Here is a 15,833-nt window from a genome sequence, read left to right as displayed (position 1 = left end):
ATGTTTTAACATAAGTTATCTTGCACCGTTATTTATATATTTATTGCATGCTTCACTGTTGCACTTTTATTGTAAATATGTTTTAAGTTAATAAACAGGACAAATTGGGAATTCGTGATGATTACAAATATCATGACGCTGTCACATTTAACCGACTATGACGATAGGTGGACAGGCCACCTGTATTTAACCCGGAACAGGTACATGTACCCTGTACATGTTCAATAAATTACCCTCAAAGTGGTGTACTCTTGAATGGTGTTCTGGTGATGGGTCACAGGAGGTAACAACAGTGCATTAATAATAGGAAATACCAAGATTTGTGTTTACAGAGCTGGAAAACATTTAGAAGAGAAAACAATTTGGGTGAGGGCGGTGCAGAGTCAGCGTTGGCCTTTCGGGTTTCACATACGGTATCAAAAGGGGTAATGAATTCCTGAGTCAGAAGGACAGAGAACAATCCTCAGCACCCACAGGACGCAGCACAAGAAGAGGATGTTTCCATATCTGTCTGGGACAGGGATCATCACAGTTTACACCAGACAGTAACCCTTGTGTTGCACACTCAAAACTTCTCATTTCTTATCAATTTGCCTATGAGTACCCTTCTCCTTTCTGCCTTTTAAGAAAAGTTCTGCATTTTTGTTAAAAACCACTTCCCCCAAGCTCTCTGGTCTCTGAGTAAAATGTGTAAACCTAAGAGAAAAATTAATTTTCTCTTCATTTATTTTTTCTTGCTATTGCATAAGTTTTAATTCTATTAATTCTCCAGTTACCCCAGATGTCTGCCTTGTCTGCCTTGCTGTTACTGTGAGAAACAAAATATATGCTATTAAATACAGTCAGCAACATCACTTAAGCATCATTAGTAAAGAGAATGCTCTTTTTTCCTTACTTTGCAATTCTGGCACAAGTTAAACATCATCTTTAAAATCTCTTTTGGAACAAACACACAGTTTTCCATTAGTATAAGAACATACCAAGTCATCACAAACCACACGCAGATACAAGAACAAAATAATATAATTATTTTGCAGCCTCTATTTGCACCAGGCAAAAAAATTAAGTGGAAAATAATTGTACAGCTGAATAGACTATGTCAGACTGTTCTCAGAAAACATTTCCAGAAGCATACACTTGATAATTTTTGCACAGTTCCGTTTTCTCAGCTGTCTCTGACAAGTACAGCAGCACTCTGCAGCATACCATTCAAACCATTTTGTATTAGTGTGCTATAGATTCAGAGGTCTTCCCATTTTCAGCACGCTCCTCCTGCACCCAAGGTAAAAAAAAATACTCAAATCCAAGTAATTTCAACTTCATTTTAACTTTATTTCCACTAGGAGTGATTCCACAGTAAGAGGAAAAAGAAACTGTCCCAGACATGGCCATTTACAAGAGCTGAACATTCCGATTTTATTATTTTAATTAATAGAATGTTCTGCACTTTGAAAACAAACAAAAAAAAGATGTTTCTGTTTTTACTTTCTGTGTCACAGGAACAGAATTCATAATTTCGTATCAACTAAAATGTTTTTACCGATCAAGTTCATCTCCATTAAGCAGGCATTAACATTGTCCCTATTACAGAGTAAATGAGCTGTAAGAGCTCTGGTTCCATCTCTGCTTCTGACAAGAACATATTTAGAGGCATTCTAGAAATTCTTCACAATTTCTTTAAAGTAGCATTTTGTGGTTTAATTTCTTTAATTGTCAGTGAACTGTTTTCATTCCTGTGTCTGTTCATAGAACAAAACCAACCCATTTTGTTGCTGCTTTGTTACCTTATTTTTATGGCGTCTTGCATTCCATGATATGAAGATGTGAAACCACCAGGATGAGGATTCTCAATTCCATCCAGATCTCCAAAAAAAATGTAAGTTAACATTAAAAGGTTCATTTCCCATCTGGCCCCAGCACGTCTATGTTATACCAGCATTTGGCTGCAAAGCTGAAGAGCTTTAATTAGAACTACTGAATGCTACCCAACATCACAAGCAGGAAGCAAATTTTAATTACACAATTTAATTTTAAAATTTTTTTTTTTTTCCCCAAGCACACTAATTTTTAGCCATCCAAAATATTTTTCATCATCCTACAAAAGTAGTAGTCATTAATATATAGACCTTTACATTCAGTCAAAAATACTACTACTTTAGTTGGAAAAAAGTCCACGTTACAAGAGCCTGAACTGAAGGGCAGTATAAGCCAGCCTTCATTTCGTTCTCATATCGGTGGGATAAGAGAAGACAAGATACTTTCACTACCACATCAGTGCCTCTTATCCATAGTCTGTTGAGATCTCTTGGGACATATCCCTGAATCTGCAAGCACAGCCAACCTCTGTTGACTTTGCTAAAGCTTCCAAATTATCTAAGCTCCCTAAATTACCTATAATCCAGGCACTTCTCAACTCAGAACTAGACTGACAGCACTGGCTTTTTATTATTATTTTTAATCTTTACTTAAAAAAATATGTGGAAACCTATTCATAATCCTTATATGGGAAGGGATTTCTGATTACAATAGCTTTTGAGTCTGGCCCAGCAGCCACAGGGAATAACTTCCAAGTATTTGTTGTAGGATTAATTTGTACTGCTGACTGCAGTGGTTCATTCTGCCGATAATGTCAGTTCTTTTACAAAGAGTTAAGAAAAGATCAGACTGTCAATGTACGGTATTTAAAGATAATTTAGAAAAACAAGTTACCTGTTTTAACATGGAAAGAAAGAACATGAGTGTTACAACCTTTTCACAAATATAGAAATTTCAGCTCTATGGAGAAATAAATAACAAGAATCTCAAAAAACAAGTTATTAATTTAATTAAAATAAACACTGTACAAAATTTGAACATAGCAAAGTCAGCTACATTGAATTCATATTAAGTAAAACAACAATCTCAAGCTTACAGAAAGTAAACATTGCTGTATTAACTCTATTAACTACCATGTCACTGTGTGCTGCCATTGCTTGGTCTTCTCAGAGTTCCACTTTCAGTCAGGATCCTTATAACATTTGGAATATCAATTCCTTAGTTGAAGGCAAACAAACAAAAACGTAAAATAAGTGGTTTGATGATAAAATGCATTTAAAAGCACAAGTTATACTGAAACATTTAGATGCTGACATGAGTTTGGATCTTTTCTTGTTAAATGAAAAATACCATAACTGTTAACAATCAGAATGTGCCTGGAAACTCTAACTATATATTGCTATGAACAGCTCTACTGGTTAAGTTAAAGGACCTGTCTCGCCCCTCTACTCTGTCTCTGACTTTGAAAGATCTGCAGCTGATAGTCAGGAAAGCATGACCAGAAGTGCTTGATTTTATCACTGTAACAATAAGTCAAAGTGTCCTCTTCTGAATGCAAGCAAGAAGGCCATGTTGCTTTGATGAAACTAATGCCCATGACTTTAGGAGAGGGAAAAGAGAAGAAGAAACACAGAGACTGCTTAAGTGGTAATAATAAACATTTGGTTGTGGGTGCTGAATGTTACGGGAAAAGTATGAGCAGGGCAAGTGTGCCTGATGCTTGGTGGGGTGTGGTAATACTATTTCTCCCCATCTCAGATCAGCTCAGGAAACTTTTGTAGTCTGATACAGCAAACTTCTCAGTAGTCCTCTTCCAAACACTTGCCCAGTCTGGCCCAGACAGCGAAGACAAGGACACATGTAATATTTTTGTATCCATGGTATCTTTTTGCTAGGAGTTCCATAGATCATCCACCTACTACTGCATGAAGAACCATCTCTTTTTTTTCCATTTTGAAGTCGGACTCCCACAGTACTCCAAGTTTATGGATCAAAAGAGATAGGAAATAATAGAATCCTGTCTGACATCTCCATCCACTCACAATTTTACAAATCTCTGTTACAATATCTCAGTCATCTCTTTTCCAGGCCAAAAAGAGTCCTAGCTTTCTACTACTTTTTATATGGAAGATATTTCCATATTTTGTTACTCTCTCTAAACCTTTTGCAGCAATAAAGTCCTTTATCTGAAATAAGGGGAACAGAAATAGATGCCCTATGCCAGATACAGGCAAAACATGAGTTTATGCAATAGCAGAATTATGATTCCCATCTTTATTTGCATTCTTTCCTTAATTCCTTGTATTTGACATATTATTCTGACTGATAAATTAGTGTTTCCACTGATCTGATGAGGAGCTTTTGAAATTTGTCAGCCAACCAACACTTTTAACTGTTTGGAAGTTGACAAAATTTTGTCATCCAGATACTCATCCCTTTTTCCAGACCATTTGTGAAGATACTAAACAGCACAGGTCTTAAGCACAGGCTCACAGTTCTCTACTGGAACCTCTTTTCATTGTAAAAAGTAATTGCCCATTTGCTATCTGTTATTATTTACACAATGCAAGGATTTCCCTCTTTTCCAACACCCAGTTAGTTCCCTTAAAAGCCTCTTATTAGAGTGCCTATGAAAAGCTTCCTGGAATTCCAAACAGACTATATAAACTGGATCACCTTTATCTGACTCTTTTGCTGACCCCTTTCAAAGAATTCCAGAAAGTCTGTAAGGAGGTTTCTTATCACAAAAAGCCATATTCCATCCCCACCAACCAGTTCAAGCAGATCATATTTTTCCACGTGTCCACTAATTCCTACCCTATTTTTCTAAACAGTTTCTATTCACCTGTCCAACAGAAGTTGGCAGTTTCAAAGATCACCTGGAACTCTGTACTGGTTTTGGCTGGGATGGAGCATTAACTTTCTTCCTAGCAGCCTGTATGGTGCCGAGTTTTGGATTTGTGGCCAAAACAGTGTTGATAACACACCAGTGTTTTGGCTGTTGCCAAAGGGTGCTTGCACAGCGTCAAGGCTTTCTCTCTTTCCCACATTGCACCCTCACAGTGATTAGGCGGGGGATGGGAAAAAGACTGGTAGGAGACACAGCTGGGACAACTGACCCAAACTGGCCAAAGGGATATTCCATACATCACGCTCAGCAATAAAAACTGGGAGGTAAGGGCGTGAGGTTGACTTCCAAGGTGGCTGTTGCTCAGAGACTGGCTGGGCATCAGTCTGCTTGTGGGAAGTGCTGAGCAATTGTCTTTGCACCACTTTTTCCTCCACCCCCCACCTTCCCTTCCCTTATTAAACTGTCTTTGTCATGATCCACAAGTTTTTTTCACTTTTGTTCTTCCTATTCTCTTCCCTGTCCAGCTGCAGGGGGGTGGGGGGCAGTGAGCAAGCAGCTGTGTTCAACACACAACAAAACCTTAAAAAAAAGAGAAATACACATAAAAGAACCACATTTGCCACCCACAAATTTTCAGGTTCCAAAGGAAGCTTTATGGAAGAAATTACTACCATCAGTAACTTAACCACTTTGTTCTGGAGGTCCCTAGGACCAGGTGATATTCATGGAAGAGTTATAACAGTTTGCTACTTTCGTGGTTTTATGTTGTCAGTTTGTTCCAGAACTTCCATTCCAAACAGATACTCTGCTGAGCTGTGTGCACACACACATAACCAAGGAGAGGTTATGGCACAGATTGCATTCTCTCCAGTTTCTTCCACATTGAGCACTCAGGCAAAGAATATTACTTAAGCTTCTCTACAATGTACTCATCTTCAGTGTTCTTTTTTTACCTCGATGATCCTAAACACACTCTGAGAAGCTTAGAAATGTACACAGGAAGCTGCTGAAGAAAGGGCAGCAGCTGAGTGAAGATGTGGGAAGGTTTAGTAGCGGAAACTTTTAGAGACTTGTAAGCAAAAGAAAGACTACTTGTCTCCGATTCATTGTTATTTCTATGTTACTGTGCAAGTACAGTTCCTTCAGGAATCAGTAAGTAAAAATTTATTTGCTGTTGGCATTCCCAGTTATATCACAGACAAAAGAATCTACTTTTTTCTAATAACAATATACTTGACTTTAATCTACTACCTCTCACCACATAAATGTTAGTATGCACAAATGAGAAAAGAATTTTAAAAGAAATTCAGCAATTATTAACACCTTCATGGTAAGGCAGCCATTTTGAATTACAATTCCTAAACTGGATCCTGCAAAAGTTAAAGGGGGAGGGGGGAAAAAAGTCTCTTCAGAGAGAGATGTATCTGAGAGAGACCTCTGTTACACATAACAGAGAGAAATGTTATGTATATTTTCACACAGAATCACAGAATGTTAGGGATTGGAAGGGACCTCGAAGGATCATCTAGTCCAATCCCCCTGCCAGAGCAGGATTACCTAGATCATATCACACAGGAACGCGTCCAGGCGGGTTTTGAATGTCTCCAGAGAAGGAGACTCCACAACCTCTCTGGGCAGCCTGTGCCAGTGTTTGGTTACCCTCACCGTAAAGAAGTTTTTCCTCATATTTATGTGGAACCTCCTGTGTTCCAGCTTGCACCCATTGCCCCTTGTCCTGTCAAGGGATGTCACTGAGAAGAGCCTGGCTCCATCCTCATGACACTTGCCCTTTACATATTTATAAACATTAATGAGGTCACCCCTCAGTCTCCTCTTCTCTAAGCTAAAGAGATCCAGCTCCCTCAGCCTCTCCTCATAAGGGAGATGTTCCACCCCCTTAATCATCTTCATATACGTGTGTTTCTGTGTGTGTATGCATGTCTATGTGAATTACCTCTGAAAGCTGGATTTGCTGCTGCTATTTTGTGCAGAGTAGCAGTAACTTCCTCAACATTCATATTTCTTACACTGTTCAAAAATTCAGTAGTGATGTTGTTCTCATATGCTGCTTCTGAAGAGCCAGTTGAAAAGTTTTGGGGTTCATCTTCTTCATTTACTGATAAGGACAGCTTAGCTGATCGGCTGCTGGAGTAGTCTTAAAGAAGATAAATATTGTTTTTTGGTAAGAGAAGATTCTGAAGAGCCTTTATTACTTATTTCTCTAAATAGAGCTTTTCAAAACAAGCATTTCCAGTCTGGCACAGCAGCATTGCTGGTAAGGTTCACATCTGCCTTTGCTACATTTTCATACAACTGAGAGTCAGGAATGCCTTCCATTTACAGAAAATCCTGGAGAAACAAGGGTGGGGAGGCTTTCCATTATGCTTACAAAAAGGAACTAAAAGTTCCAAGTCTCATATACTGTAAGTCATTGCAATTGTTGTTATTAGCATTGTATTAATTGAAGTTTTCAAAAGCTAAACTTCCTAGAAAAAAAGAAAATTGACACCGCACAGGAAAAAAAAAAAATCATACCAGATAGCTTCACTAGTATTCTGGGTATTTTGCCTCTCCAAGCATATGATTGTACTCCCTATGCTTGAGAAAAATAACCATTTGTTTATATCAAGAAGGAATGACCTCAAAGAAATCAAAGATTCTTTGAAAAAAATAATCAGAAGTACTGAGGCCAAGTAGCTGCAATATTCAGGTATTAAACAGAATTACCCATCTTAACATAATTTGTTTCCACTAACATCTTGATTGGACTAGAACTGTGCTAAACCTCTTCTCCACCAAGAAGGGACACAAATGGGAGAGTGGGGGGATGGTGTGTGCAGGGCAGAGCCACAGTTAAACTTTGAAAGCCTCCTTAGAAACTGTTGCCTCTGGACAGAGGGAAGTCAGAGTCAACACTAATTCAATTTCTCCCCAAATCCTACAGTTAAGTAGGATGAATATTTTTTAATAATCTGCCCTTTCTAACATTTGTAGAGGATGGAAAAAAACTGAGAACTATTAATTCATGCTACTTGACCCTGGCTTTCTTCTGCTTTTAAGCTCTGCTTTTAGAGAAGCAGGGAAAAAAGGCTTACGAAAATTTATGCAAGGTTCAGTGTTAAGATTAAAGCACATTCAAGGTGCATCTTCATTTAGCCCACACCCAGGGGCTAAACATTAGCAGGTTTTTCTCTCACCCAATGTCTCTTCCCCAACTGAGGAAGGAAATTGGGAAAAAGAGCGAGCCTATTGGGTTAAAATTAAACAGACTTAATAAAATAAAGAAACCAATATAAATGCTAACACAAAACACACAAAAGTATATTTAGCTACAGGTTTGCAGCAGGTTGTTCAGGAATACCAATCGTCAGCAATGAGGAAAAAGGGAGGCCAGGCGAGAGGAGAGCAAAACCAGCCCCCCTTCTCCCTAGCAAGCCCTCCCTTTTGTAGTGACCTTGATTGTTAATGATATAGAATACACCTGTGGGCCAGCCTGGGTCAGCTGCCCTGGATTCAGCTGCTAATGGCCCTGATCACCATGGCTGGCCACAAACTGAAACAAAATCCCAATGAAATGAGGACAAAAGCTAACATTACCAGTATCAGAGTCACTAATGTCTGCTGAAGTCAGGTCAGATTGTTCTGTGGAATAGTCCAATGCTGCTTCTTCATTATATTCAGTATCTAAGAGGTCCTACAAGTTAGAAAAAAGTTGTGTTCAGAATTTCATCAACACAACCTCTTGGAATGATGAACTACTACATTTTTAATGATCACAAACCAAATAAAAGACCAGTATTTCTGCTACCAAATCTGAGAAATCAAGTATTTATTTTAAAATCATGCAGCTGGTAATGATCTTCTGTGTATACACTACTCATGGTATCTCTCTGCATCTGAAAAAGCACTGTGTTAGGCCAAGAAGTGAGACCTGTAGAGCCTAATTCTCAACCTGTCAGGTCTAAAAAATAAGCATTTTACACTCAGAATAAAAGATTTAGTTAAAAAATTACCAGTTGAAAGATCACAGTTTAGAATACGGAAAAAAACAAAAAACCAAAACCCTAATGTGGGAAAACATTTTCTGCAACTACTATGTTAGAAGTTACTTCAGTTAGAACTTGATTGTTTTGTAACATGTCTGATTTTATCCTCTTTCCATATGAATAAAACAACCAAATCCTATCTGGAAAAAACAGGAATAAGGTGAAAGTAAGTTTAATGAGGAAGTAAAAAGCAGTAAATAATTAATGAGAACTATAGGCATGGAATTTATCATGGAGAAGTACTGCCTTTGGGGCAGAAAGCAAGCAACAGAGGAAAGATGGAACATGGGGAACAAAGATAATATAATAAAGTCCTGAATTAAGCAAGTCTTTTGAAGACAAAAGAAAAACCAAAACAAAACTTTTTTTCTTGAAGTGTCACCTCTGCGACTCTCTTTGGCTTGTTGACTGGTACTTACTTGCATTTGGCATTATCCACTTAAGATCACCCTTTAAATAAAAAAGTAGTTAAGTAGCTGCGGTAGCAGGAATAGCTGTTGTGGTGAATGATAAGTCTGTTCAACACCGACAACTCTGCAAGAAACGCTGGGAGGGATAAGGAATAATGTTCCCTATGGCAAAGACGTTGAACGGATCACCAAGAGGAAAGTTCCTACCATCCCTGTTTACAATGGGGGAATAAACAAAAAGTCATTCGAAGCATGGGAACCGTGGAGATTGTGGTATAATGAAACATAAACTGGAGGTATAGGGAACGCAAGTCGCAACCACAGCAGCCTCAAAGTAGTACTCAGAACACCTCCATACTATGCCCGTGTAAAGACAAGTCAGTCAATAATCATAGAAGAGAGGGGGAAAAACTGGGTTTCTAATAGTGGAGGAAGAAAGAGACCTCAAAGGGAAGAGTCCAAAGAGAAGGACCAAAAAGTTGTATAAAAAAGAATATTGATGTCAGTAATGCTTGGTTACACGGTGAATGAAGTGAAGGCTGGGGAAGGAAATGGGATACAGAACGAGAGTGTCAGGGAGGTCAGCAGAGATGAGAAAAGCTATAGTTAGAATTGAAAAGGGGCAAAAATAGCAGAAAAACTTAGATGTAAGGAAAAGCATGGGAAATAAGAGGCAAGATGATTTTTAGCTTCTATTAAAAAAAAAAATTAAGCACCTTTGAACAGAAAGTAATAAGACTCCTCAACAGAAAAGCTGTAAGTTTATCCTATCATCACTTCAAAAATTTAAGTATTTAATGGCCCAAACTTACAATACAGTCTCCACATCAATTTTGTTTAATTAAACTATCTGTAATAAAAAAATGCATAATCACAGGAATCCACAGATTTGTAGAACAAAACCAAAACAAAGTCTACATTACTTTTTTTGATGCAGCCTGCTGACGATATTCGACCAGTGCATCTGTAAGAGTCTGCGTAACTTTTAGGATAAATGAAGCATCATCTTCATTCAGTATCTCAAAGCTTTGCTAGGAGAAAAAAAACCAAAACCAAACCAAAACAACACACAATATAAAAATTTTCCCTCTGAAAGATTAAAATGTCACTATATATAAACAAAACCTGCAGGAATCTAATTTTTTATGTCTCTATCCTTCTGTCAGACATGGCTGAAGTTACAAAGCTGTCCTGGTTTCAGCTGGGACAGAGTTAATATTTTTCCTTGTGGCTGGTACAGTGCTGTGTTTTGGATTTAGTAGGAGAATAACGTTGATAGCACACTGATGTTTCAGTTGTTGCTAAGTAGTGCTTATCCTAAGTCAAGGACTTTTCAGCTACCCATGCTCTGTCAGTGAGGAGGTGCACAAGAAGCTGGGAGGGAGCATAGCCAGGACAGCTGACCCAAATTAGCCAAAGCGATATTCCATACCATAGGATGTCATGCTCAGTATATAAACTGGGAGGAGCTGGCCAGGGGAAATCAATCATTGCTAGGGGACTGGCTGGGCATCAGTCAGTGAGTGGTGAGCAACTGTACTGCGCATCACTCGTCTTCCTTGGGTTTTATTTCTCTTTTTTTGTTATCTTCCTTTTCATACAATTATCATCATTAGTAGTAGTAGTAGTAGTAACAGTATTATTTTTATTTTCTTTTATTTCAATTTATTTCAATTATTAAACCATTCTTATTTCAATCTACAAGTTTTAATTTTTTTCAATTCTTCTCCCCATTCCACCCTGAGGAGGGGGAGGAGTGAGCGAGAGGCTGTGTCGTACTTAGTTGCCAGCTAGGATTAAACTACAACAAAAGCAAATAAAGTTTTTACTTTTAACCCCATAAATTGGGGTGGGGAGGTGGAATGGAAGAGGATCCTAACAGAAGGAAGCTGCAGCTACCCAATATAATCCTTTGAAAAGGAAGAACCCAAGAATATACCTAGAAATACATACAGGGAAATGCTTTTCCTTAAGTATTTTGATCTCTTCCCAAAATACCTGCATACAAATGAACGTGTACAACTTCCCTGAGGCAATACAGTCATAACCTGTTTCTCAAGAAAGTATCAAAAAGCCAAAACACTACTGAATTTAAAAATATATGCTGCCCTTGCCTTATACTAACCTCCTTTCTTCCCAAAAAGCCTAAGGAAAGTGCAGTCTTTGAAACTCTGAATCTCTAGTAGGGGAGCAAGTTCTAGTGCTAACAGCCCTCACAAAGAGAGCTACATGTGTCATCCTCTTGTCTATACTGATGAAGTTCTGCTGAAAATACTTCCACTGGGCACAATGTAACAGAACTGCAGGTCTCTCCTAACAATTCAGTCATCGGGATTAGAAACAAACACCTTTAAACACTCCAGACAATGAAAAAAATTAAGAAAAAACTAGCATTAGGTTCTTATGTGACAGCATAACGGGGATTATATTATATTTTTAATACTAATAGTTTTTAACTCTCCTGGTCTGCACAAGTTATATTTAAAGAAGATCTTGTAAAAAACTAGGTGGAAAAAGAAGATTAAGCTTGGGCAAAGATCTCTCTGCTATCAGGTAATAAAAGGAATACAATTATTCTAATGACAAAGCTGAGCATACTGATTTGCAGCGTTAAAAAAGTATACAGTATGGTTAATTATTGAACAACTGGAATTATTCCATGATATGAACAGCAAGTCCAAAAGAGATACTTGTAAAATTATTCTACTACATAAGAAGCCTTCTGAATCCAACAACAACAGAAACACATAATGCAGCTTTTAAAAAAATGACTGCAGATGTTAATATTAAACAATTTTCAAACTTTCCAAAACAGAAAGGGGAAAAAAGATTTTATGATCATCAGTAGTGTGTAAATTCCCATGCAGTAGCTTAGTCACAGCAACTATCAGTAAAGATTTTTGTACTGTTTGTTACTGATGCTTTTAATAAAATCACCATTTCTGTATTCAAGACCACACAAGTTGTTAATACATCTAACAACTGGCAACTGCTAGTTTTCTGCTCTTACTGATTGTATCCCTGCTGTGAATGTGTACTTCATACATATTTTCAACAACTAAACAGAACTCAGGTGTTCTGCCACTTACTTTACAAAGGGAGTAGGTAGGGTTTTTTAATTCATGGGGTTTTTTTATATTTTTTTTTTGTTTAAGTATACAACTTGTATTTTATTTCTCAAAAATTGCTTCTTTCCTTTCTTCATATCTCAGATATTTTTCTTCATTCTGCTTCCTTCTGTTATTGAATTACATCTTTCCAAATTCCTCATTTGAAAATGATAGACCAATTATAAAAGAAGGAAAAAAAAAATTTTAAATGGTCATTTTACTTAGGCATGTAGTTCAGGAGTGGAGTTAAGCTATAGTTAAGACAAAAACATTAGCTTTCAATTCAAGTCATTCCTCTGACAGTAAACCAGTACTTTGGCAAAATCCCTGTCTAGAAATTTTAGAATGAATAGATATGTTATAAATTCAGTGATATTAATTTTATTCTGAATCTTACCTTCCGACAAAATATGTTGTTAGATTAGCTGACTGCCTACATTTTGGCCTTCATGTTACTTGCTACATTTTAAACTTAGTAATTCTGTGATTTTTTGTTCAAAAATTACATTGCAAGGTAAGATTTAACACTCACCAAATAACCCAACAGTTCTTCTTGACTGGTGAATTCTTCAGGATTTGCTATAAATTCTTGCTGTTTAACACAAAAATAAAAAAAAAGTCCAGAGATCTATTATGTGCCGTAATTATAACTAAAAGTAAACAGTAATTATTATTATGGTTATTCTACATTCTTGCTCTAAATAAATTGTGTGTGCTTGTATGAAAAGTGTACATGTGTTTTCATGACAAAGTAAGAAAAAACTTTGTTCTTAATAGTTTTGCTTAGTAACTTGTAGCTAATTTATTGTCAATAATATTATTAAATTGAATAAGCAAAAGCAAACACCATTGCCAATCATATATTGAAGTAATTATTTCCCCAACTATTTGTAAACTGCAGCAACCCATTCATGGAAAAATATTCACCTCGACTTCCTCGTTTTCCTCCTGCAGTTGTTTATTGGTCTCACACCTTAAGATAGAATAATTAAATAAATAAATGAAACAGCATACAGTTGCTTGATCTATCAAAAATACGTAGCCAGTCAATAACTGATAATCAGTTTAAATTCCGGACACACTACTGCTACAGTAGTTCTGACACACTCTGAAAGGTCACATACTATTTCCTTGCAGAAATCCCAGTGGTCCCAGATATCATCCTAAAAATTATTTATGAGGGGGTTTTTTTAGTGTGGTTAGCTAGTACATGAGTTCTAAAACCCAGAATTAAGAAAAAAGTTTGACATCGGTAGTAAAAGCTGTAAGTTTTTGTACGCATTACAGAAAGACAAGGCCCCTAATTACAGTATGATTTTTATCAGCACTTCACGAATTTGCCTTTACAAAAATTCAGCTATAAAAAGAAGCATTTTACAATGTAGCCACAGAGATACTGGACATACAAAGATTCATACGGCTAAAAGTTACTAACCCATATTTGTGCTGTTCTGCAAGTACAACTCCTGTAGATGCGTTCCACCCCTCTGCAAGCCCAGGAACCAGGGCTGAGAGTGGTTGGGGTTTTTTTAAATTAACCAAAAAACATATGACTGCCAGGCCTAAGCCCTCCTCTTCCCTGAAATCTTTCTTAGGAATCAAAAATGTGGTAAAAGCAGATGATGCATTTAATGAACTCAAAATAAAATAATTTACATCTTCAGCTGACTGTCTCCACAGAACTTCACTACAAAGAAATCAGGAGCAACAGAAATTCTCAGACTGATATTGCAGAATCTTTAAGTGGAAACATCATTTGACTGCTTGCTGTCAATGAGAATCTGATCTTACTCCTTTTAAGAAACTATATATTGAGTTCACATCTCCCAGAAGTCGCACAAAAATAAACAGCAAAGGAACAAGCTGAAGTCCTAATTTAGTAACCAGCTTGCAAATCAGTCTCTCACTGAAGCACCTGGCTGCTCATAGTTACCCAGGAACTATCTGAACAATTGGAATAAGAGAACAATATTAAGTGATTTTCCAAAGGATGCTGTCCTTAAAGTACAGGACTGCACAATGAGGATTAGTGTCAGGTAGAAATAGACAGCAGCATTTCCAGATGTGGATGTCTGAGCTTTTATTAGTTCCCTATTTTTGATGCTTTCACGAACAATTTCACTCTCCAGATTAAGAACTGTTACAGTTATTTGAAAGCCAGATAAATGAACACAAAGATTCATAAACCTGGGCTTGAATCTGGTTTCAATTAATCCTTAATGGTTGCCCCATAGAGAGGCAGAAGTCCTACAAAAAGACATTTCAGGAACAAGAAAATTTCTCCTTTAACTAGGTAACAGTAAACAAGTAAAAGGTGTTAGCCTTCCATGTCTGTGAGGGATACTACCAATTTAAAGTTAAGAAACATTACAAGAGAATGCCATTAGAACGAAACCAAAGAACTAATTGTTGAAACAAAAGTCTTATGTTTGGGTTGATGCATGTACATCCCTTATTGAATGCTTTCCTGCAGTTCCTGGTGTTGCACAAAGATGACTGGTGTTGGAGATATCCCCCTCACACAAAGGCTGATAGTTCAAACTAAATTCACAGTACTGTTATTAATAAAGATGCTTACAAACAGCAAGCACAGTTTCACCATTTTAGAACCACACACAATACTTCTTATTGTTCCTCTGTGAAATCTTTTGTAAAGATGAACCCCAATTGTTACAGCTGTTTACTGATTAACTTTTCCTTCTAAAATCAGTTCATATACCACCCTAATTATCTGACACGAACCCATAACAGAGGGTTTTTTAAACCACCGGGGAACATTGTTTTTGATCTTGTAATACATGAGGATTATGCCTTAAGGATAACACAGTTAAATATAAAAAGTAGTTGCATCTAGAGCAAAATCTGACATCACTGTACATACACCAGGTTTTCTGTTGATGAGAGAAGTTTATAGCTGGGCACAATTTCAGAAGACAAGCATTTAACTGTTACAGCATGCCTTTCTTCCTCACAGCACACTCTGCAAATCCAGTGCAGACAGTGATCATCTACATTTTCCTTTGAGTAAATTTGAAGGGTTTTGGGTTTTGGGGGTGGTGGATTTTTTTTGTTTGATTTACTTTTCTGAGTTGTTGCCTTTGCTGCCTTCTTCAGTCTTGTTGCCTTTGCTGCTTTCAATAGCCTCATTAGGTTCAACCTTTTCATCTCGTTTTGCCTGGTCTTTCTGACTTTTTTCCTTCTCCTCTTGAACATTCTTTTCATCTAAAATAACAAAATCAGTATATTTAGTAATGATTTTTCAATATTTTATTATAAAAGCATTCTTTGCTTAGAATTTTTTTTTAAAGATAATATCAAGAAAACCTGAAGGTGAAAGTAAGGTATCTTGTGAAGAAACAAAATAAAAACTGAACCTAAAAATCAAAGGTTTGGTTCAGCCATGAAGCCAAAGTTTGTATTTCTGATCAGAAATATTCTGAATGAGAATAATTATAATGCCTGTAGACAGAACCCTAATCTCACCTTTGACATTAAGTCTACAACCAAGCAGCAACTTCTGATGTCTCTTCAGTTACATGGTGTTCACTGATTTTTATATTTATTTCTCGGTTTGTTTTCAATAAGCATTAATCAAATATTT

At 37.0% G+C, this 15,833-nt stretch overlaps 1 protein-coding gene across 7 annotated transcripts in view; it reads right to left on the bottom strand.

Moving 5' to 3' along the window:
* Positions 1–1,311: 1,311 nt before the first annotated feature.
* LOC137660783 (golgin subfamily B member 1-like) overlaps positions 1,312–15,833 on the bottom strand; it is a 28,369-nt gene continuing 13,847 nt past the window's right edge. For 4 of the 7 annotated variants that reach the window (XM_068395793.1, XM_068395797.1, XM_068395790.1 and 1 more), the window contains 8 exons: positions 15,313–15,454; positions 13,160–13,205; positions 12,765–12,824; positions 10,046–10,153; positions 8,264–8,360; positions 6,621–6,821; positions 2,949–3,032; positions 1,312–2,775 (listed from right to left, as the gene is read on the bottom strand). In XM_068395793.1, the coding sequence (XP_068251894.1) occupies positions 2,953–3,032; positions 6,621–6,821; positions 8,264–8,360; positions 10,046–10,153; positions 12,765–12,824; positions 13,160–13,205; positions 15,313–15,454 (734 nt within the window). In that variant the 3' untranslated portion in view covers positions 1,312–2,775; positions 2,949–2,952. The remainder of the gene's footprint in view (positions 2,776–2,948; positions 3,033–6,620; positions 6,822–8,263; positions 8,361–10,045; positions 10,154–12,764; positions 12,825–13,159; positions 13,206–15,312; positions 15,455–15,833) is intronic. The other 3 variants (XM_068395791.1, XM_068395792.1, XM_068395796.1) reach the window with 3 other exon arrangements.

The sequence above is a fragment of the Nyctibius grandis genome, chromosome 3, assembly GCF_013368605.1.
Source record: "Nyctibius grandis isolate bNycGra1 chromosome 3, bNycGra1.pri, whole genome shotgun sequence".
Classification (NCBI taxonomy): domain Eukaryota; kingdom Metazoa; phylum Chordata; class Aves; order Nyctibiiformes; family Nyctibiidae; genus Nyctibius; species Nyctibius grandis.
This window is presented reverse-complemented; position numbering and strand designations above follow the sequence as displayed.